This window comes from Vanellus vanellus, assembly GCF_965231255.1.
Source record: "Vanellus vanellus genome assembly, chromosome: 2".
NCBI lineage: Eukaryota > Metazoa > Chordata > Aves > Charadriiformes > Charadriidae > Vanellus > Vanellus vanellus.
Window position 1 is genome coordinate 155,656,945 of NC_138906.1, and position 21,517 is coordinate 155,678,461.

Genomic DNA, 21,517 nt, shown 5'->3' on the forward strand with positions numbered 1-21,517 from the left:
AATGAAAACAACTGGGCTGGAGGAGGTTGTCTTTCATTTATTGTAAGAAAACAGATGTACTCACTCAGTTTTTCAATATTGGGCATGACCTTGTTCCCTTTCTTCATATATGATGCACGGAAACCATCAACAGAGAAGATGATCAAAGGAGGACGAACAAAGCTAAAAGCAAAAGTAGCAAAGTGTAAGGCAGCATTTCAAAATTATTTCTTTTTACTTCCACTTGCTCACTGAAACTCTGGAGAATCTAAGTTACAGTTACTGCATATGTTATATATCTATAATTTTTTGCTTACTTAACATAACAGCACAAACTGATAATCTTCACACTTAGTAACGTCCAGTGTTCGCTCAGTCAGTGAAAGGGCTGAACTCCAACATCTTCCCTGAGCAGCTAAAAGCATATAGCCGAAAAAGGCAAGTGCTTATAGGAGATGGAGAAGGAAAAAAAAAAAATAGTATGCATGAGTGCGCACCCTAGCATACAATCTGTAGTTAAAAACCACATGTGTCATGGCACCTGGTCTTCTTTCTTCACAGACAAAAGTCCATGTGGCATTTTGAGTGAGCTCTGTGAGGCAGAGCTCATCCTCACATACTAAAGACGACAGTGTTTCATGTTATTTTATTACATTTTTATTTACTGCTGCTGCTGGGAGTTGACCCTAAGCAGGCAGAGATGTGTCCTGGACACACATAGCTGGGCTTTTAATGTTAATCATCTGCTGCGAGGGTAAGCAGCCATCACTGTCACCAGGAGAAGCAGGGGCTCCTATCTTCTCTAAACTATCCTCCTCATAGCAGAGACTGAGCTGCAACCCAACACAGCACCTAAGCAGATCTTTAAGGAGAATAGTGAGACAACTGGTTTCAAAAGTGCTTACTTTCTCAATGCTATTCATTTGCTCAAATACCTCAGTAAGTCAAGCCTGTATTCCATCGCATTTTAGAAATCCTTTCATTTAGGAAGAAAACACTAAAAGTACAAAATCAAAATTAAAAAAAAGGGGCCAGAACTGCGTTCACGTATGGCTCAACCTGAATTTTATTGAAATCAGAAAATCCTGAACCTTTCCACTGAGTACAAGAGAGTTTGGTTACCTTCTCTAGGTGGGTAAGTGGAGCGGGCAAACCCATCAGCAGGTGATCAAAGACCAAGAGTTGAAGCCCACATATTATACACTACTACTCATCCAGCAGCTCACAGGCAATTGCGTTATGAGCCTAATTGTACAAATGGGGAAGCACAGGCAAGCATCCAACCCACAGCCATCCATGCTGCGTGACAGGGCCAGTGCAGAAACACGGTGGTTGGAGGTCCAGGGCAGCGCTGGGGCCCATTGGCTTTGCTGCATCTGACTCCACAGTTGCGTGCAAAACACTTACCCTGCTGGACACTCAGGAGCCTTTATCTCTTCACAGTCATCATCCACCCAGTGGGTTTCTCCTACCAGAAAAGTCACATTGGAATTTCAAAAAAGAAAGTATCTGTGGACACAGCTACAGGTTTCACAGAAAATGTAAAAAAAAAAAAAAAAAAAAAAAAAAAAAAAAAAGTCTAGCTCAACTTAACGGATGGTCTTGTCCTACTTCACATGAGTAACGAGCAGGTCTTTTCACAAAGGTGAACAATGTGATCTGGTTATATTCTATTCAACAAGCATATCCAAACTAGCACTCCTAGAAGTAGCTGTTAAAACTGGAGTTGAAAGCCTCCTTTTGACCGCAGGAGACAGTGGTAACACTTTAGGCATGGCAGTCATCTATTTTAATTTTTTTATTTTCAATCTGTCAAAACCAGGTAGTACTGCTTCTGGCTGTGAATGCCCACCCTCCTCCCCACCAGCTCTGATGTCTCCGTGAGCTGATTCAGCTGGCTAACGACACAAAACAAAATTCATTCTGGGGAAGAAAAACAACTCTAAATAGTTTCCAGCTGGTTTAGAGAGCTGATCGGCTCATAGATCAGGTGAGACTCAGACAAGGCTAAAAAAAGCATTAATACTCTTTCAGAGCTATATTAGTTAAAACTACTTTATGTAATCATTTTCTTAAGGTTTTCACTGCTGAATGCTGACTAAAGAGTAGCTCATGACTTGCAATTTCACAGGTCAATTTAAAAACTAATTAGTAGCTAATGAGGCTTGCTTCCTGAATCTGGCACTATTCAAGGAACTATTAATGTGTTCAATGAAAAGAACAAAACAAAAAGCACCATAGAAAAGATCTGCAGGAAATGCGTCCTGCAGCAATTCCTACTGACCATGACAGGAGGTGGAGGGACAATTTCCAAGAAAAAAACACAACAAACCAACCACAACACACTCTCCTCACATGGAAACACTGTTCACACATAAGGCTTACTCCTGTCAGAGCACCAGGGTCATTGAGATCATTTGTTATCAGCCGATTAAACAAAGATTATGTACATTAAAGCTGGAGACGTGTAAATTCTTCTGTCCTGACCCTTGTAAAGGGGAGCTCGCAAAATAGGCAGGAACTGAAAACTATAGCAGTATTTAAGCGGTCTCAGCTCTGCATTTCTTTGGGAAGATGAAGAACATAATCAATCTAAGGGCACTTGCTTGAAGACACATATTTCATTCAGATTCCCAACAGCAAAACTCAAGTAAAGAATAAAAGTGCATTTTCGGTGTATGGATCTGAACTATTATCATTATGCAGTAGGTGAAAATGGTGTGGAAAAAAAATTTCCCACTGTAACCCTTCCACCAGTTAATGAATGAAAAAAAGAACTAGCTGAGATACAAAAGTGAGAACCTGCACAGCTCGTTACCAAGGTTCAGAAGATCTGCTCTGAATGGGAGACACATTACACAAGGCAGGACATGCTCCAAAAGATCAGGGTAGACAATGAAAATTAAGCCTTCACAGCCCATCCACCCACCAGGCTATACTGCAGCCATGGTGCATCTAGAAGGTGGCACGGTCATCCCCAATGTGTCCTCTGAAGCCCGTGCCACTCACCTGCAAAATACAGCCCTTGTATTCTCGCAACCCCTTTCCCACAAGAAAGGCCTGCAAGCGTTAGACCAAGTAGTTTGAGCAGGAGCTTTTGTGGTGGGGGTGTCCAGAGGCCTTTGAGAGGGAGATAACATATCTAGGAATGCTCCATTCCCTCTGAGACCATCAGATATCCCCGCTTTCCCCGTGATGCGGACAAATGCATCTGAACACTTCCGTGTTTCACTTTAAACTCTTCTTCACCACCCACACCTCTTTCTATCAATATCTCTGTGGGCAAAGACAACGTCCTTCAACCATCAACAAATCAGAAGTATTCACCTCTGTTAGTGCCCAAAAAATTATAAATATACTCCCCATTCTTCCTCTCTCCTCAAAAAAAAAAAAAAAAAACAAAACAAACAAACAAAAAAAACCACAAACAAACAAAAAAAAACAACCCCAAAAAACCCAAAACACCCAGAACTAGACAAGGAGAGGGTTCCTTCTTTAGAAGAAAATTCTGTACCCACAGGGCTGTCTTCTGTCAGGTCTGGAAAGATAAGAGGTAGAAAGACCAAAGTCGTACCTTTGCAAATGACTTGGTAATTAGTACAACAATCTCCTCTACTTAAGCAGTCTTCAGAGCAGTGACAAGCATTGTCATCATTCCTGGTTTCTCCACAGCGATCTTTGGTACATTCCCAGCCCCGAGCTAAAATATTCACAAGGTAAGCAAGAATGAGAGATTATAATCAAAACAGAAAGTACTCACTCAAGCCATAATGACAACACTCTAGTCGTTAAAGTTGGATGTAAAGTTTATGGCCCCATTTTAGTGATTTCAAGACCCCTGAAGTAGGTATGTCAACCAGAAACAAAAAGGACCCTTGTGTCTTGCGGGTGCAGGAGGGCTCCTCCACCCACTCACCAGTGCTTCTGCTACCCTCGGGTGTTGTACTCCGGGCTTCGTACAACCTGAATGCCAGAAAAAATGTGGAAAGGAGAAGACAAGAAAGGATCTTGAAAGATAAATGGTGGGGCCTGGAGCACAAACTAAAAATTCTGCTGTTTCTTGAGTAATTCATCATTTTTCTCCCAACTATTTGAGTCCTCAGTTCAATCCACAGGAAATAAGAGAAAGTTGAAGAGACTTGATGTTTACTCCCATCAGTTCCTCACCCACAGGGTGAGATTCAGCACCAACTGTGAAGTTATGAGAACAAGAGCTGTTCTTCAAGAAAAAAACATGGCATGGCTGCTGTAAAACACTCCAGCTCTTCTCATCTTGCGAATGAAGTCAGGATCGAAGGGCCTGTCTAAATTAGGGTGTTCTTTCCAGGGTAGTACACGGCTACACTTAGGAATAAGGCCTAAGGATGTAAGCATATGGTTTTTCACATCCTGGCCCAACCAACAAGAGACTTTAGAAATCACTTTAGACAACGTGCACCCGTTAAAAAACGCACCACATCAGAGCAATGTATTTTACCCCCTTTTCTCCTTCATTTGGGGCTTTTTTCTATAAATATGTAATATCTACAGATTGTACATGTGATAATTGCCTTAATGAATGCCTGTGGGAGTATATGACAACTCAAACAACAGTCCCAAGGGCTACGCAGGTATCCATACACATATGTGGACATGGTGTGCTGCGGACAGAAGGCTGAGGAACTGAAAGTCAGCCCTTTAGTAGCAACCATCTTGTATTGTGCTGAAAGTCTTCAAAAAGAGCCTCTCATTCTGCAGTCATTTACACTGGTGTCAGCATAAAATTCAAATGTTTTTGGCCTGGAACCAAAGTAGTTTTTCATACCAGATTAGCTCACTATTTTTTGGTACCAAGCTATTAAAATGATATCATTATAAACAGAACTGAGGAACTCAGGACTCTCAAGCATGGCACATCCATGGGCAATGATATTTTTAATCATTGGACTTCTCTTCTGGCTGCTTAGTAAGTGTAATTCTTTGATAAAGCAAGAAAATGTTTAATGGCAAAAGTAGAAGGCACCTGTGTCAACTCTGACCACTGTGCAAACACTCAAGGAGATGGGTACAACTAATAATTTAAATGCACTATGCTAAGAAGTAAAACATAACTCATGGCCCTCTTTGAAGTTCTCTTTGCCTAGGACTCATGAAAAAAAAAAAAAAAACAACCAAAAAGAAAATGAACCCAGCGCTGTATTTCCATCCCCCAGGGCCCAATGAATTGAAGTCAAACGTTTTTACCAGCATGTTATATGCATCCTGACATCTGGAAATCGGAGTCTGGGGCAAGGATAACAAGGCCAGCCTGTCACCTGCAGCTTGCTCCAAGAGGACCCATGCCGCTTCAACGCCCCCAGGTTCAGAGGCGCCTTCACAAGTAACCCCAATGCACAACCCACAAGCGAGCATGAATTGCTCCAATATTAAGTTGTCACTTGGGAGAAAAAAGGATGGCTGACACGGAATGACCAACCTCCAGCCTTTACCTTTTCATTGCAACCTGGAGGTCAAACCGGTGCCTCAACACTGATTATTACTATTGACTGAGTATCAGAAGATCTACTTTTCATGTAGTATGAATAGTACCCTGCTTTTTCTGCCCTGGAAACCGTGGCTGAAGCCCAGCAGTGAGGAGCGATAAGTGTGCATCCCTACTGCTCCTTGCAAGGAAACATGGGCTGCATTTCGGGCTGAGCCAAGCCTGCCTGGCAAGGCAAGGTGAGGTGCAGAGGAGATGCAGGTTATGGCAGCGAGCGCTGGTTTATCAGGCAGGTCCCGACCGCTGGTAGAAACCAGGTGTCAACAGCGCCTGGCAGTGCGGGACAGGAGACCACTCGTACCTGTCTTTAAGCACAGCTCATCAAAGTCGAAGCAGCAGCTGTTGTAGCTCTTGCACAGGTTGTCACAGCGGCAGCCAGGAGGCTCTGCCTCTTGAAGTTCAAAGCATCTGTTTTTGCAGGAGCCAGAGGTACTGATCCAGGGGGAATCTGACAGGACTGTGTGGAACAAGAAACAGGGCAACATCCATCAGGCCAGCAGCGGTGGGACGGGCAGCTCAGCCCCGAGCCACTCGGATGAGCAAAACCTCGGCTGCCTGCTCTGGAGAAGGGAAGGGAGCAGGAAGAGGAGAAGGGTAGCTTGAAGAAACGAAAAACCAACCAAACAAAAAGAACAAATTCCAAAAAGGTTGCTCTTTTTGGGGAGGGGAGAAAAAAAAAAAAAAAAAAAAAAAAAAGAAGGAAGCAGCCGTGCTGTGATAATGTCCTGCAAAGAAACAGCCCTGGCTTTACCTCTGTAACAATCAAGAGATCATTAGCAGAAATGTATTGAAGTCTCCAAGGCCCCATTCCAGGAGCTGCAGCTATTCCTCAGAAGCAGGCCTTTGTTTCCAGAAACTAAGTGACATTTTCATGGCTGGCTGGGCAGTTTGCATAGGAAAGGACTGCAATTAATCTACGTGCAGTCAGCAGGACTTGGTTTGCTATACTGGAAGGCGCCAAATCAATGTCAAGCGTGAAAGAAAACTGTAAGATGTTCTATAAATTAATGGAGAAGTAAAGCAAGGCTTTTTGGTGGGCTTCTGTAGAGTATTACATTATAAAACCTTAACAAAATACAAAAAGTATGTAAAAACAATATATTTGATGTGTATAACTAAATGGAGGACTGCCAGTCTGAAAACCATGAATAATGTATTAGACTTCAATAATCTATTTATTAGTAAGGGCCCTTACTATCAAAGCTGATATGTACTTCTCTGCTCTTTTCTCAAAACTTAGTATTTCATACTCTTTACATATTTTATGCATACTATACATTTTTTCTATAAGAGAATCCTACATAGCAGCTTATGTGAAGCAGGAAAATTGTGTGCTACTTTCTAGGGTTAATAGTATTTTATGAAATAAAATAACGAATGTATGTTATTCTTTAAAAACAGAGGTGTTCCAAGGAAAATTTCACAATGACTTTTGTGCCTTGAGAGACCCATTCAAATTAAGTCTTTGAAATTGCCTTGGGGTTTGTTTTCTTTTAGACCGTGGTTTGGTTTTGGTGTTGGCAAACCTCACCATGATTAGCAGTATGATTTTAAGAGGACTGATGCAATGGCAGTTTTGGGAAACAGTTGCTCTGATCTTTTCTTATATATTTTTCCCCTACTCTTTTACATAGCTGAAAGTTTAGTCTCCACATAAACTGAGGGGAAATCTCTTCCTAAACAAGATGGCATTATCCCAACACTGTGAGAATGGATGGAAAAGAAGATGAAGGGGAAGTTTGGAGGTGACACTGTAGTAGCTAATGTCCCACCAGCTCCCATCCCCAGCACTATTGCTCCACCACTTTCCTTGGAGTGGCACTGGCACTGGTTGCACACCAGCATAAACCACTTCAGGGAGCAAACCTGGCAGTGAATCAACCCTACAGCAAGGTAACGGGAAAGAAAACCAAACCTACCATGGTTGCAGTCATGAATCATGGCAGTGGTGAAGCACATTCATATGACTGCTGGAAAAGGTAGCAGGTAACTGTGTCTCTCTGCATTTGTGGTTTTTTTTTTCAATCAGGTCAGTATTGCTCATCATACACACAGTGAAGTTTCACTCTACAGGTACATACCCTACAAGCATGCTCTTAATGAGCCATCAATATTTTGGCTGTATGCATTTCCAAGAAGCTAAAGGTCTGGCAACAAAGAGATCATTATTTTTTTTTGCTCACATAAAGAGGCCACAAAGCTATGTTAGAAATTAATTGCATGAGAATTGTTTCAAAGCATGCTGACACTCAGATTTTCAGAGATATGAAGTCTTGCTCCTTATTCTTAAAGATAGCTGTTTCCTGCCAAATGCTTCTGAAAATCTGTTACCAAATAGTATTTCCATGTTATTTTTTGGAAGCTAGGTAATATATAGTCACAGATCCAGTAAGCTGTAAATGAAAGGTATTACATACTAGTGTACACTATATATCCCTTACACTGGCACTGCCCTCTTCATTTCCAAGGGGTGAGAGGGAGATTGTTTCAGAAGGTCAAAAAACAGATGTCAACATGCGTTTAGGAAAGAGAAGGTGTAAATCTGACTGCAGATTACATAAGGGACAGAGTCAAATGCAGCTCAAGGAGTGTCTAGCTGTTGTAAAGAGCAGGTCATTTATCAAGAAGACACTGGAACAAATTGCCCACAGAGGCTGTGCAATCTCTGATCTTGGAGATTTTGAAGAACAGGTTAGACCGAGATCTGTCAGGAGCATTTCAGTAAAAACTGACCATGTCTTGGGATATACAGAAGGTCTACATAGCTGTTCAAGGTCCCCTCTAGCTCCATCTTCTATAACTGAAAGTGGGGTTTCCATTTCACATAAGAAATGTTTAGCCCAGCTACCTCGCCTGTTATTTTTTCACATCTCTTGACAACCACTTCATTACTGATGTAACAAATAATCCCAAATTACTTAGCAAATTCAAGTCACACCTCCTGAGTCAGTGTAGGATACTTTCCATATAGCAACACAAAAGAGGACTTGGTTTAATTCTTCTGATCTCTGAATACCTTAAGATCATTCCTTTGTTTATCACGCTTGACCTTGCCTTTGCAGCCAGACCATGATTTTCAGGTCGTGCACAATGCCATGGCATGGGTACTGGTGCATGCAGAATAGTTTGAAAATATATCATCAGAAGCTCCATCCCGGGCAAGCGTTTTCAAATTAACGGAAGCCCCTGTACAGAGCAAACTTACACAGTCCGCTTCAAAACTCCTGCATCCCTCCACAGCTCCTGCAATCGGACCATGCAGCAGGCAGAGGCACCTCAACATGAAGACCCTCCCCTCCTTACATAATACATAAAGCTTTTCACACTTTTTCCCATGCATTCTTTTTTTTTTTTTTTTTCAACTAAGCTGAAAACAATCATCTAAAGATGGTCTCTTATGTCACAGGTGAGAGAAAGAAGAGTTACACAGGCCAATAATGCCTTCCTGATTCAGTCCATGGAGGTTATTACATTTCCATTGTAAATGTGTTATATTGACCTTGGAAAGTGCCATATCAAACTACTTGCACTGATTCTATCTGATTACAATATTTTTTTAAAAAACAAATTTATTCTCTTCCAGTAGTATTTCAATCACAGAACTACACAATATAGACATGCTTGCACAGTCATTACAGGAAGGAGACTACCTGGTAAGCATTTGCCATTTTGGATCCTATATGGAACCTATATGGATCAACCAAATACCTATACAAAACATTTCGAACACTAGTTTTGCTAGATAATATTCTTACATGAACTTGCATTTCATTTTACAGAATGCAATTGCAATGAGTAAAATTTCAATTAAAAGTCCTTTAAAGCGCTTACAAAGATGTCTAGAAAGCTCATAAAGCAATAACTTACAAATGTGAGGTTATGAAAGAATGGGAGCTTTGGTTCTCTAATGTCTTTTAGAAATTTTAAGTCAAAAAATTGTTTTAATGAAATAATTTGTTGGGTACAAATATTAAACATCTCAAATGTATAAATGCATATATATCTGTACACTGTAAAAAGAGAACAAGAAGAGGGGGTTCGGCATTCGGTACTCCTTTGACATGCATTTATAAGGAACTGGGAAAAAAAAAGAATGTTGTTTTTGACTCATAGATGAGTCCTATGCTAGATGAAAACTAAATTTTGCTTACAGTCATGGCATACCCCTGGAGAAATAACAAATTGGCTATATACAGTAACATTTGGTGAAGAGAGAGTGTTTTTTCAGTCCAAAATAATTAACTCTAAACACCAAGAAACTTGGAAATAAATAAGTCAAAGTGGAGTGGGGTTGCAAAATAAGCAAAAGCAGACTGGAGTTGAAAAAGAATTTATAACAATCCTTTATTCTGAATGTTTCATTGCACTGACTTCTGAAGAACTACAACTGAAAGTCATGCAACTAAAAGAGCCTAAATAGCTTCTTTCATCACAGTGCTTTAATTTTGTTAAGAAAAGCACCTCTCCAATAAAACCTTTTACTTTCTTCTTTAGACAGATGTGACTCTAATACTTTATTCTTTGCTATCACATCCTTTTTTTTTTTTCTTTACTGCAAGTAACCAAGCTGCGTAAACACAGAAGGGACAAAACCCTCCGTTACTTTTCTGTCACTCATTGTTGCATTGTGGACTGGACTACTTCAGTGCCAGGTGCTGGTCCAATTCAACCTGTAAGCAATTTCTCAACGGACCGTCAAAAGTACCCCATCTCCTGCCCTCTTGCCAGAGATCCTGTATTTCTTCCTATTTTCCTGGAATGCTGAGTTAAACCTCCTGCTATTGCAAGCAGCTTACAGCTACTGATCCCAGCCCTGGCAGTACTGAACAGTGCTGGTTGGCTCAGCAGAGTTGGCACTGATGACCTGCAGTGGGTCCCCAATATCACATCTTTGGGACTTCAGTACAAATCAACTGACCAGCTCTGCCTTAAAGCCTAGAGGGACACCAAGGAAAGCAAAGCAAGTGGCAGTCAGGTGTTGAAGACATGAAATGCAAATCCTTCACGTTGCTATTACACACACTACACAACTGCTCTACAGTTAACATAATAAAAGATAAAAATAGAAATAAATTTGGTTTTCAAGCAACATTTTTTTCCCCGTTATATAAAGATCAAAAGCAACAGCCACTATCTTTTTGGTTACCTAAAACGCCTTTGCTTAGTGATCAGCAGCCCTGATTGTGGCTATGATTAGACACCAATTCCTGTGAAAGACGAAGGGGGGGGGGGGGGGGGGGGGGGGAAGAGGAACACAGCTTCATTACCAGGAACACAACAAATTCAGGCCACGGTGAACAATTTTATAGTTACAATTCGCAAGCTGTCATTACAGACGGGTATTGCAAATGAAACCCTTTCACTTCAGTTACATTAGCCAGCTCTAAGTCAATGACCACAAGTTTCCTTTCTCCTGCCAAAAGAAGGAACAGAGACACAAGTCAAGCCTACTTTTTTTTTTTTTTTTTTAAGAAAAAAGACTAGTTTTCCGTTATATATATTTTTCCACTTGGACTATGCCTGAGCTCACAAAACCCTATACTGCCCCAGAACACAAACAACAGTCCCTTCTGTGGCTTGTTCTCGCTTTCCTCCAAAGAAAAAAGTAGGAGGCGAAAGAAAAATAGACAACTCGGTGACAGCACATCTGGGCGAACACCTGCTCTCTTCTCCCGGCCCTCTCCGCCGTCAGATGTCTGCCGTCTACTGTTCACAAACCGGCATGACCTCAGGAGCCACAGAAATCCCAAAAGCTTTTCTCACCAGTGCCTCTTGAAAGCAGTAATCAGGTTTCAAGAAACCGCTTCAATAGCTACCAAAATAAAACCAGTACCCTTAAACCTATCGGGGAGTTTGTCTTAGCTCTAAGAAGGAAAGTGTGCGGAGCACAAAACACAGCGAATGCTATGTAGGAGCTGACGAGACCGGTCTCTGTGAGGCTGACAGTGCTCAGTCCTAAAATAAGCTAGATTTTCCATAGTCACATGCACACAGAGCAAAAGTTTAAGTAAATAGGAGACCTATAGGTGAGTCCCAAAGGTCAACTGACTCGGGCTCAGCAAGTTATTTCTTCTTCTCTATATCCTAGAGGGAAAAGGAACAAGCAAACTACTGTTTCGGAGTAGGAGTGGTTTCTAACCACAGTACATAACATAAGGGTATTGCGATGTACAATTTATGTTCGTTACTGTACCTGATACTGGGCCCTCATCCCATTCTTCAGATCTCCTAAATCGATTTGTTGTAAATCCCATGCAGACATTTACTCCAAATGCAAAAGCAAATAAAGATATAACCTGCAAAAGTAAAACAGCAAAGTGAGCAAACTGTGCAAAAAGCAGGACTTCGGGGCTAAGAGCATTACAATTAAAGGGGCAGAGATGGTCCTCTGTACTTTCGGGCTCCCCAGCACTGCAGTTCCCATCACTGAAGCAGCAGCTGACAGCGTCACCGTTGGAGAGTAACGCAAAGCAGAAGGGGTTTATGAATAAAACATCTCTTTCTGAAGCTGAAACGCTCCTTTTTGTAGGAACTTGTTCAGGAGAGACGGGCTACTCCTCCTCTAAAAGCAAACACGCTCCTCTCCTCTCCTCTCCTCCCCTCCCCTACCTGGTGCGAGTGGCCGCAGCCCTTCTTAGCCATACTAGAGAATTCTTGAAAAGCCGGCGCGGCACCGTCGCCTTTTCTTTATAGTGAGCGCAGAGCTGTGTTTGCTCTGGGAGTTCGGGCTATTAGCTACAAGTAATCCCACCTGGTGAGGTTGACAGGCTCGTGTGATTTGTCCAGGGGGTGATTTCATCATGTTTCACTCACAAATCACAGCTCCGAGTGCAAGAAGCTCCAGGCATCATCCCTCGCTGCGCCCTCCCCCCAAACACACACACGCACGCTTTTATGTGGTTTCCTCTGGCAAAGCAGAGCTTTCTTGTGTTGCTGCGGCCAAGGGCTGTTCCTGCTCGGTTTATTCTCCTCGCAAAAGTAACATGGTTAAAAGAGAAACCAAATGCATCTCCATCTGGCTCAGAGAAGAAGGGGGGGAAGCTCCGCTCTGGGCTGGGAAATGAAAATCTCCCGATGCCACCCTCAAATGTCACCCGGCGTCGCAGGCGTTGCTGCGCGGTGGGCTCAGCGCACGGGGCGAGCACGCAGCCCCAGCTGCTGGCCTGGCGACGGCTGGGTGGGCTTTGGGAGCTTGGGCACCCATCTCATTCCCCCAGTTTGCTCCTGAAGTTTCCAGCTGGGTCACAGAGCAGAGTCCCCCCCAAACTAGGGACACCTTCAGAGCGGGGGTTATTTTTCAACGCTGTCCTCCCGCGCTGCTGTGGCGGTGCAAGGCTCGGATGGATGGAAACGCAAGCAGCTTTATCTGAATAGCTGGAAGCCGCAGACTTCCAGAAAGGAAGGGAAGTGACACGTTCCCTCTGCCCCACATTTTCCCATTTTCATCAACAACAGAAAGCTCGGCTGTTTGGATAAGCGCTTCTATTTACAAAGTAAATGATAATGCTGAGCAGAATTACTGTTCAAGTCAGTGGCTTAAATATTATTTGCCAAGGCAAATTATTTACTAGTGTAGTTTGCCACTTTTTTTTCTCTGAATAAAGCTTCTTTCACTAAAGTGTTTACTAACAATTACATTTAAAGGGACAGAGTCAAGTTTTGTAAGCCCTTGGATGGTATGAGCTTCCCTTGTGACTTGTCCCATATTCTATATTGGCATTAAGAAACACGGTGCAGTTTACTTTAAACTATCTTGCAATATTAAACATGCACAATTTTGAGCTTTGTTTAGAGGCACCTTTTACCTGCTGCAGTACCTCTCCTTCCCCACGGTGTAGCTTTACAGGGCAGAGACTAAAAAGCCCAACTCTTTGCTGCCCAACTCTTACCAGGCTGCCAGCCTTTGCTAGGAGCTGATCCTTTATTATGCAGTTTCTTAACCAAAAGTGGCACCATTGTGCAGCTGCATCTTTGCACTACAAGCCTCAGGGAAATGTAATTAGCCTGAGAAGACCTACATAGTATTCCTCTCCCTTGCACAGACCAGGACTGTGAAGGTAAGACACATCTTCTAATGTTCACTTCATCACTAGCTGGGTTGAAAATGAAATAGGTTGCAATAGTCAATATTTTTCCAGTAAAAAAAAAAAACCTGCACAGAGATCTAGAGAAAAGTAGTCACCGAAATTTTTACTAGCTGTTCCTATAAAATTCTTCACCCTTAGCCTCTGGTATATCCTGTGGTTAAACAACTTCACCCCCAAGCATGAGATCAGTACAACAGTGTGTGACAGCAGCAGAAGGGAAACCAAATATGTCACAAATAAAATTGCTCAATGGTGTTGTCTGTGTATCGCAATTAATGAAGTCCATGATTTAATGGGCAAATCATGGGAATCAGCAGCCCCAAGCTCTCCTCCAGCCTGGGACCCTTGGGTCTGTGAGTGACCCAGGCAAAACACAACTGAATTTTCAAATCTGGTGGCCAATTTTGAGTGCCCAAACCAATATGTCCAGCCTCATTTTCAGAGATGCTGAGCCTTTGCTGTTCCTGCGTATCTTCCTGACACAGGTGCTCAGCTCTTTTGAAAGAAAACTCCTACGTAAGTTAAAAATGGCCACCCAGAAAAATAAAGCAAGAAACAAACCCCCAAAATACAGCATCATGGATGACTTCTACTGATTTGAAAATACATATTTCATTTTTCCATTCATGAAACTTCTCTGGAGCTTGTAAACTGCACGATTTCACATAAATGGAGGAGTTCATTTTAAGTTTCCTGGTCCATGCTACAAGTAATTAACCTCCTTTGTAATATCCTTTAGAACTATAGCTGATGACGACTCTGAAACTGCTAATCTTTTTCATATGTGTTACGTAAGACACATTTTCCAGTAGCTCTGAACTGACCACATACTCAGATGCACAATCATCTTTTTGTCACAAGGACTCTGCCTGAAGCCACCCCACAGATGCACAAGGAACTTATTAGCATGAAGGAGGTATAATGATTTTGTTCAGGCAAAATTTCACTGCTAGGATCACTGGCAATTAACTTTTTTAGCAATTGATTGTAATTCTACTCATGAGAATAGGAAAGACTAAAGCTAACATATTCCAGGCCCAAGAATCCAGCGGTTCAGTGCAAGTTTTAGGGCTTAATGAAACACATTAAAAAAAGAATTTAAACAAGATCAACAGAATATGAAACGCCTTTTCATCAGTTATTGTGCATAAGAATTGGCCTTTGGCTTTTATGCCTTACATGATCATACTGATTATTATTTAACTCGGATGCAAAACTTCCAACCAGCCACTAGGTGACACTTTAAATGAGAGGTTCGTACTGTAACATTTCCACAGTGACACGAATTCTTGTTCTGCTGTTCCACAACAGTTAATATAAGGAAGGCAATATTTACAGTGTTATATAAAACTGATTTTTCTGGACCATTTTTTTTAATAAGAAAAGAAAATGTAGAGAAATCAAGTATATTGGCTGAGTCAGAGGTTGGGGGTGGAGTGGGCTCTAAAGAAACGAGCATTTTTAGCTACTCATCTCCATCTTGCACCGCTGGATGCAGCCACATCTGGTGACCGGGGGACCAAGGTGAAAGCCTTCAGTATGCTTGAAAGCAGCATGAAAGGCAGAAATGTGAAAGACTTCTCCAAAATGCCCAGGAACTCTCATCCCCCAAAATACAGCTCCCACATATAGTTGTGGCCAAGAAAAAGTTAGTTGGGTATATGAAATAGCAATTTCAAAGAACAAAACCTTCTGACAAACTATAGAAATTCAAGCAGTGTCCACATCGCGTCTCCTCAGATACAAGCACTGTGAAACCAAATAAGCTTCCAGCAGCCCAAGTGAACATGGGAAGATCTGGGTACCTCACTGAAAATACCCTGAGGCTTTTTAGCAAAACCAAAGAGGCATGACATAACAAGAAGAGCTGATTCCTGTGTATAAAGGACATTAAACCATATTTTTATAGGACTTTATAGATCAAACCCAAGTATCTTTGTCACCCAGCCAGTGCAGTGACTGATAAACAAGACAGAGAGGGAAGGGAAGGCAAGTGAGAGGGCAAAGGCAACAAAGGGACAGGAAAAGGACAACAAAGCCAGCCAGGGTCAGCAGCCTGGTGACAAAAAGAGAGGTGAGAAGAGTCAGAGCCAGTACAGGAGGGCGATGACCTGCAATGAGCGGTCCCTCAGCAGAGATGAGCTCAGGATCCAGACTACAGCCACATACAGGAGCAAATACGCAAGAGTTGCTGAAGGATGAAGGACCTATATCTGCTCAGCTTGTAAGAGTACCACTGAAGACGCCAAAATAGGGTCACTGAGAAGTCCTCTTTACCTGATGGGGGCAAAACGCTTCAGCAAGTGATAGATTTCAAATGGCTGGCAAGCTGGTGTGGAAACAAAAAATTGCAATCTGGTCATGAAGGGTAGGAGAGGACACAGATGTTTGCATGGATGCGTTAAGGGGGCAGGCAGGGTGTAAAGGAAAAAAGCTATTAGCAGAGACAAGGGTCAGACCATCCCTTCCTTGGGCTTTAGGACACGTTGTGAGAGTTGGCAGCAGCTTCTGCCAGTATCTTTTGTCCTTGCATATGTAAAAGCTGCATTTTGTCAAGGAGGCAATTTCCCTGGCAGAGGGCACAGGACAGACTGCCAGGTGCTACACCATTATGCCCACTGCTACCCCATGAGACTGGGAAGACCCATAAACCAGGCTGTGCTCATGAGAGTACACCTTCCTCACCACAGTGCCTCAAAACACCACCTCCAGCACTTTGAGGCTTGAGAAACAGTCACCAATTATCTGTCTGCTCATCACCACCCTGAGGGAAAAGGTATGCAAACTGTAGTGCCTGGTGCACTAGAGGAGTGCGCTGAGGATTACTTTCTTGGCCAGAAAGATCCATATAGGGGTGCCAGACCCTCAGGGACAATCACAGACAAATTAAAGTCTTCAAAATTGCAGTTTGCTGCAGCCCAACCCCTAAGGCACCGAGTGTCTTAGGCACCTATAGGCCCATCAACATTTCTGAGGACCCTACAGCACGCCTGCAGGGTTCACAGGGCCGGGAGGTGAGCACCCAGATCCAGCCCAAACCTCACTGAGGACGACCAGCAAAGCACGTCGACCAGCAAAGCATGTTGCATCCCTCCTTGCCTCACCCTCCTGTACGTGCCATTCCAGGATGGCTACCAAACCACACCCCGCATGAAATGTAGGTGTATCAGCTGCACACCTGTCCGAAACTGAGCCTCCATGCTCTGCCTACCCAGAGAGAGAAGAGGAACCACCGGCCAAGGGAGTACCTGAATCCCGGTCTCTGCTTTAATGATGTAAAATGCTTGTGTACTCACTGGGATGAGGACTGAAACCCCTGTGGGGAGCCTGGTGAAAAAAAAAGAGGGCCTGATGCAGTAGAGGAATAAATTCGCCCACACCCCACGTCAGATACGGCAGCTTGGGTGGCTAAACCAGGGCTGTGGATTTGGCAAGAGCAGTGCAGCTCCTGAAGCTGCCTCTGAGGCCTGTGGAGGGGCCTTAGCTCAAGTGCGTCCTACATACGCAATCACCATTTGTGTCCACACACAAGCAAAGCAAGATTTAGAAGTGAGATCACCTCCTTTGTCAGACCAGGTAGGTTAGCTTAAAAAAGGAGACAAGTTTTCAGTGACCTAAAGAAAGCTTTCAGTGTCTAAATGCCCGTCTCTCTCCTCCCAGCAGTACTACAGCTAATAGACCAACACAGGGTATTACACCTCTCCCTGTGAACCACATATATGACAGTAACAGCATTAACACTAGTCCAACATGTACACTTGCAGCATCTCCAAAGAAACTAACATTTTCCCAATTCAGTTGCTAGACAATATTATTATTATGAAGCAGCATAAATACTTCACCAAAATGCACTAAGTTCAGAACTATATTTCTTAAGGTAGTCATATAAAAATTTTAGCATGCTGCAGAATTAGAACTGTTCCATGATGAAAAACCACTTTTTTATGGAGAGGATGAATGAGTGAAACATGAAGCCAAAGAGCCCGTATGTGTTTTTAATGCATCCCATGCAAGGCTAAGTATGTCTTCAGGTCCTCATCATTGCTTTCCTCTGTGTGAGATGGTGACGGGTACCACAGGTGCCCATCAATGGTTTTATAGACATCTTTTTAAAAAAGCTGTAGGCTTTGCTGATGTGAGAATCACCCACCAACTCTGCCAGTAGTCTGGAGGTCTCAAGGTCTTTGCATGGTACCTTGTATGTGCCACACACAATCACTATTAATTTATTTGAATTTTGCAAGGGATACAGCCTGTTCTGTCCCACAAACACCATAGCCCTTTAAAAACAACCAGTTACAGTGAAAAGAGGAAAAAAAAAAACCAAACAAAATCAAACAGAACAAAGATGGAAAAGCTACGTAAAGATACAATAAAGCAGGTTTTCTAGACTTCGAATCATGTTCCTAGTTTCTTTGTGTAACTTGTATGTACATCCTTTACCATGTTCGAACCTTTCTCAGTAGGGTATTAGCTTTGAATTTCCTGGGTATATAAAACTTCTTGTGGGGACTTCTACAATAATCCTGTAATGTATCTCTCCTACTTAATCATATTTACCCTCGGCTCAAACTCTATTTTGGAACACTTTTCAAGCTCAAGGCTTGGTTATGATTAAAAAATTTCCAAGTGCTAATCTCTTCCCAACAAGTGAAATGTGGATATAATTAATACTGTTTTGTTTACTTTGAGTTTGTTTTCTTTGCCAAACAAGAGTTTCTGTTTGTTTGCTTTAAATCTCTTCTTTTTAAATTATTTTGGCACTTGGATCAAAAAAAAAAAGTATTTCAATTAATATTTTTCTTGTTAATCTAAAAAAAAAAAAAACCAAACCAAAACCACTGGTATTTTCTAAATAGCAAAACCCTTTTTGATTTCAGTTTAAAGAGATATGTCACTAGGAATATTGATCTCAACTTGCCTGCTGTTGGGGCTTTGGCCATCCATGTTCTGCAGCACTGATGCTTCTGAGGAAAAAGCAAAGTGGGATCAGGATGGAAAAAGAGGATTCCCCTGCAACAAACAGGGACATGCCCTCAGGTGGGCACATTTTCCTCCTGTTTCTATGCACAAGGCGGCATCTCAAGACTGAAGAATTGGCTGCTGTTATGGGGACCTATAGGCACCTGTATCTATGAAAGCTTTTTTAGCATGGGAAATGAATGTGAACATAGGACAGGCTGTGACAGTGTTGTAGTTAAGATAAAAAAAGCTGTGGGCCTTCTGAGGCATGAACCGACTTCTCATACATCCTGTTCAAGTGCGGAGCTATTTTATTTGCATAAGGACTGCAAGACTGCACCACAAAATGCAATCAGTCCACCACAGAAAGAAGGAAATCCTCTTTTTAAAAAAAAAAAATCCTGAAGAAATCAGGACACCTTTTTCAGATGTCCTCTGAAAAAGAAAAATAGCAATTATTAAAACCTGGCTAAACTCTCTGATCTGATTCACTGAGTGGCCCCGTGAACACTTACGTGAAGGAGGATACAATAGGAACTTCACAGGCTTCTGCCCAAAGAAAATAGCATAAAATGAGGACACAGCTAACACTCTCACAGATTTAGCCCCATCTGCAACTCCTTTTTGGGGATACTGAATTGCCTCTTATTTGAAAGACACATCACAGCTGTTGGGAGGGGTAAAGGATTTGAATAGCTTGGAAATAAGTGGATTTTCTGCCCTTTTCCTTTAGAACAGAAATAAAACCAGCATGTAGAGTGCAGACACCAAGTGTCTACCAGCAGCCCTGGCAGACTGGGTAGTCGTTGTCGTCACTCCCATCCCTCTCACCCCCACCAACCACTCCCAGGACCACGCTGTGGGTCAAGACAGGTTAAAAAATTCTTTCTTTCATAGGTTTTGCAGTTGTAGGAGTTCCCTGGGCCTCAGCCCTGGAAGCAGCGTGTCTGTGAGATACAGTGAGATACAGTAAACTGCTACTGCTTCTGAACCCCAAGCCAGACACTGTAGACAAGCAGCATCCCATGGCCAGGGGAGCGGGGGGCACACAGACAGGTTCTTCTCTTCCCCTCCACTCGCTGCTGCTCCCAGGGGAGCGGTGTCACTGCGGCGTACGCTCAGCTCGGCATTTCTGAACATGCATCTGCTGCTGCCTGTTTTAATGGCAAAGCACAAAAGCTTCAAACAATTGCATATTACTTTTTAGGTCATTTAGGACAGATGGGCCACTTTCCAAGCATCACAAATTTTCCTAAGTTGAACCGTGTCACCACCACTTTAGTCAAACGCCAGCTTTTTTTTTGTCTGATTACAGCCGAGTGCGAAGATGATAAATGTAAGTACAAAGGGAAAAACATCCTGTTGGAACAGTACTCGCTGTTTTCTTCGGGTGAGAAAAGTATAAGCGACATTTAAACAACAAAACAATGTGATCCATTGCTGGATTTTTTTTTTTAAACCCATATCATAATGTGTGACTGAATAAATTTCAAGCTATAAAGGCATGCAATAAAAAAAAATGAGGGAAAGTGCTAGAAACAAAAAATATGCAACTCTGTGCTAGCATGGGTTTGCATAAGGATTATCAAGGGTTTTTTGATGTAAATACTTTTTTTAACTTTTCAGCATAAAACTGTGGAAAGGAATAAAAGAGGTTTGTTTTTTTTTTTTTTTAATGGATTAAACAAGTAGACTGTAGGGAAACTCTGGCCACTTAAACATTAATAGATTTCTTCAATATTATAAAGCAAATAGTCTTACTAAGTTAAGTTTTCATTCTCTAACATCTTTTTTTTCACTTAGCAGTACAAGATTTTCAGAAATAATCGGCTCCTCAGTTTAATGATTGCTGACTGCTGTAAAACAAAAGCATCTCTGCTTTTCTCAGCCTTCACAGAAAAGAGATGTATTTCCTCCCCATCCCAGTAAATCCATTTTTCACAGCAGACGGGACTAAAGTCAGCTTGAAATTATATTTGTTGAAGTTTCTTAGAGCAGAGACAGGTGTTTCTGGGTATCCACAGAGAGTCAGCAAAACAGCTGGGGCTATTTAATTTACTGTCCTTCCACTGTCCATGCTGCCCATTCTCTAACATGCTGCAACTCAACACCTTTGAAAGCAATGTCTGATCCAACCCACATGAAAAAGGATTTGAGTAAACTACCTTTCTGGTGAAGAGGATGAAGACACCTGTTTTCCAGCAATAGCTTTGCCAACCTAAGGAAAGGCCTCCAGTTCCTGGTGTCCCCACTCAGGTCAGTGAATTCAACATTTCAAACTTTCAGGTGAGGAGTAGCTGTGCCTGGCTGCCTCTCCTCCTCTGCACTGCACCCCACTGACCACATGAGTTTCACTGCTTGGGTGATCTTCCTCCAGCCGGGTGTTGAGGAATACTATGATTAAATTCCTTTTAAAAACAAACAAACAAAACAAAACAAAAAAAAAACAACAAAAAACCAACAGACTTTGACTAAAGAAGCCTGGATGGGTGATGGAAACAGACAGGGAGAAGCAATAGCTTCAGGTGACACAGCTGAAGTCAGCAGAGGAGGAGCACCCCTACCACTGGGGGAAATGAGGTTCACTTTGCAGTGAGACAGAGCAGAGCATGTTCAAGCTCCCTCTGTGGTAGCTTAGGCCACAACAGCTGTTTTGAAAATGAGTATCGGACTATAACCTCATGTTCATAGCACTGCTTGTAGGCAACCTAAGCCTGCTGAAACATCTGCTTGATTCTGCAGATAATTCAGCGTGGTTTTGGAAGGTATTGGATTAAAAAAATGACGCTAGGAAAGCTGCTGTTTTCGTTGCTTCCTACTCTGATGCATTATAAATAAAAGAAACAAACCAACCCCAAAAGCTCCGTTGTATAAAGGCGGGTGGAAGCACAGTCAGACTGCAGGACAGAGGGCACAGGGCAGAGGCATGGAAGGCTTTTGGAGAGATGGCAGCTGCAGCAAATAAACC

General features: G+C 42.4%; 1 protein-coding gene across 1 annotated transcript in view; it reads right to left on the reverse strand.

Moving 5' to 3' along the window:
* The window catches only part of ENPP2 (ectonucleotide pyrophosphatase/phosphodiesterase 2), a gene marked incomplete at its 5' end in the record, with an annotated part of 60,437 nt that extends 48,295 nt beyond the window's left edge, over window positions 1-12,142 (reverse strand). The window contains 6 exons of the mRNA XM_082499432.1: window positions 65-162; window positions 1,387-1,447; window positions 3,554-3,679; window positions 5,802-5,957; window positions 11,694-11,796; window positions 12,110-12,142. Coding sequence (XP_082355558.1) covers window positions 65-162; window positions 1,387-1,447; window positions 3,554-3,679; window positions 5,802-5,957; window positions 11,694-11,796; window positions 12,110-12,142 — 577 coding nt within the window. The remainder of the gene's footprint in view (window positions 1-64; window positions 163-1,386; window positions 1,448-3,553; window positions 3,680-5,801; window positions 5,958-11,693; window positions 11,797-12,109) is intronic.
* Window positions 12,143-21,517: the final 9,375 nt, after the last annotated feature.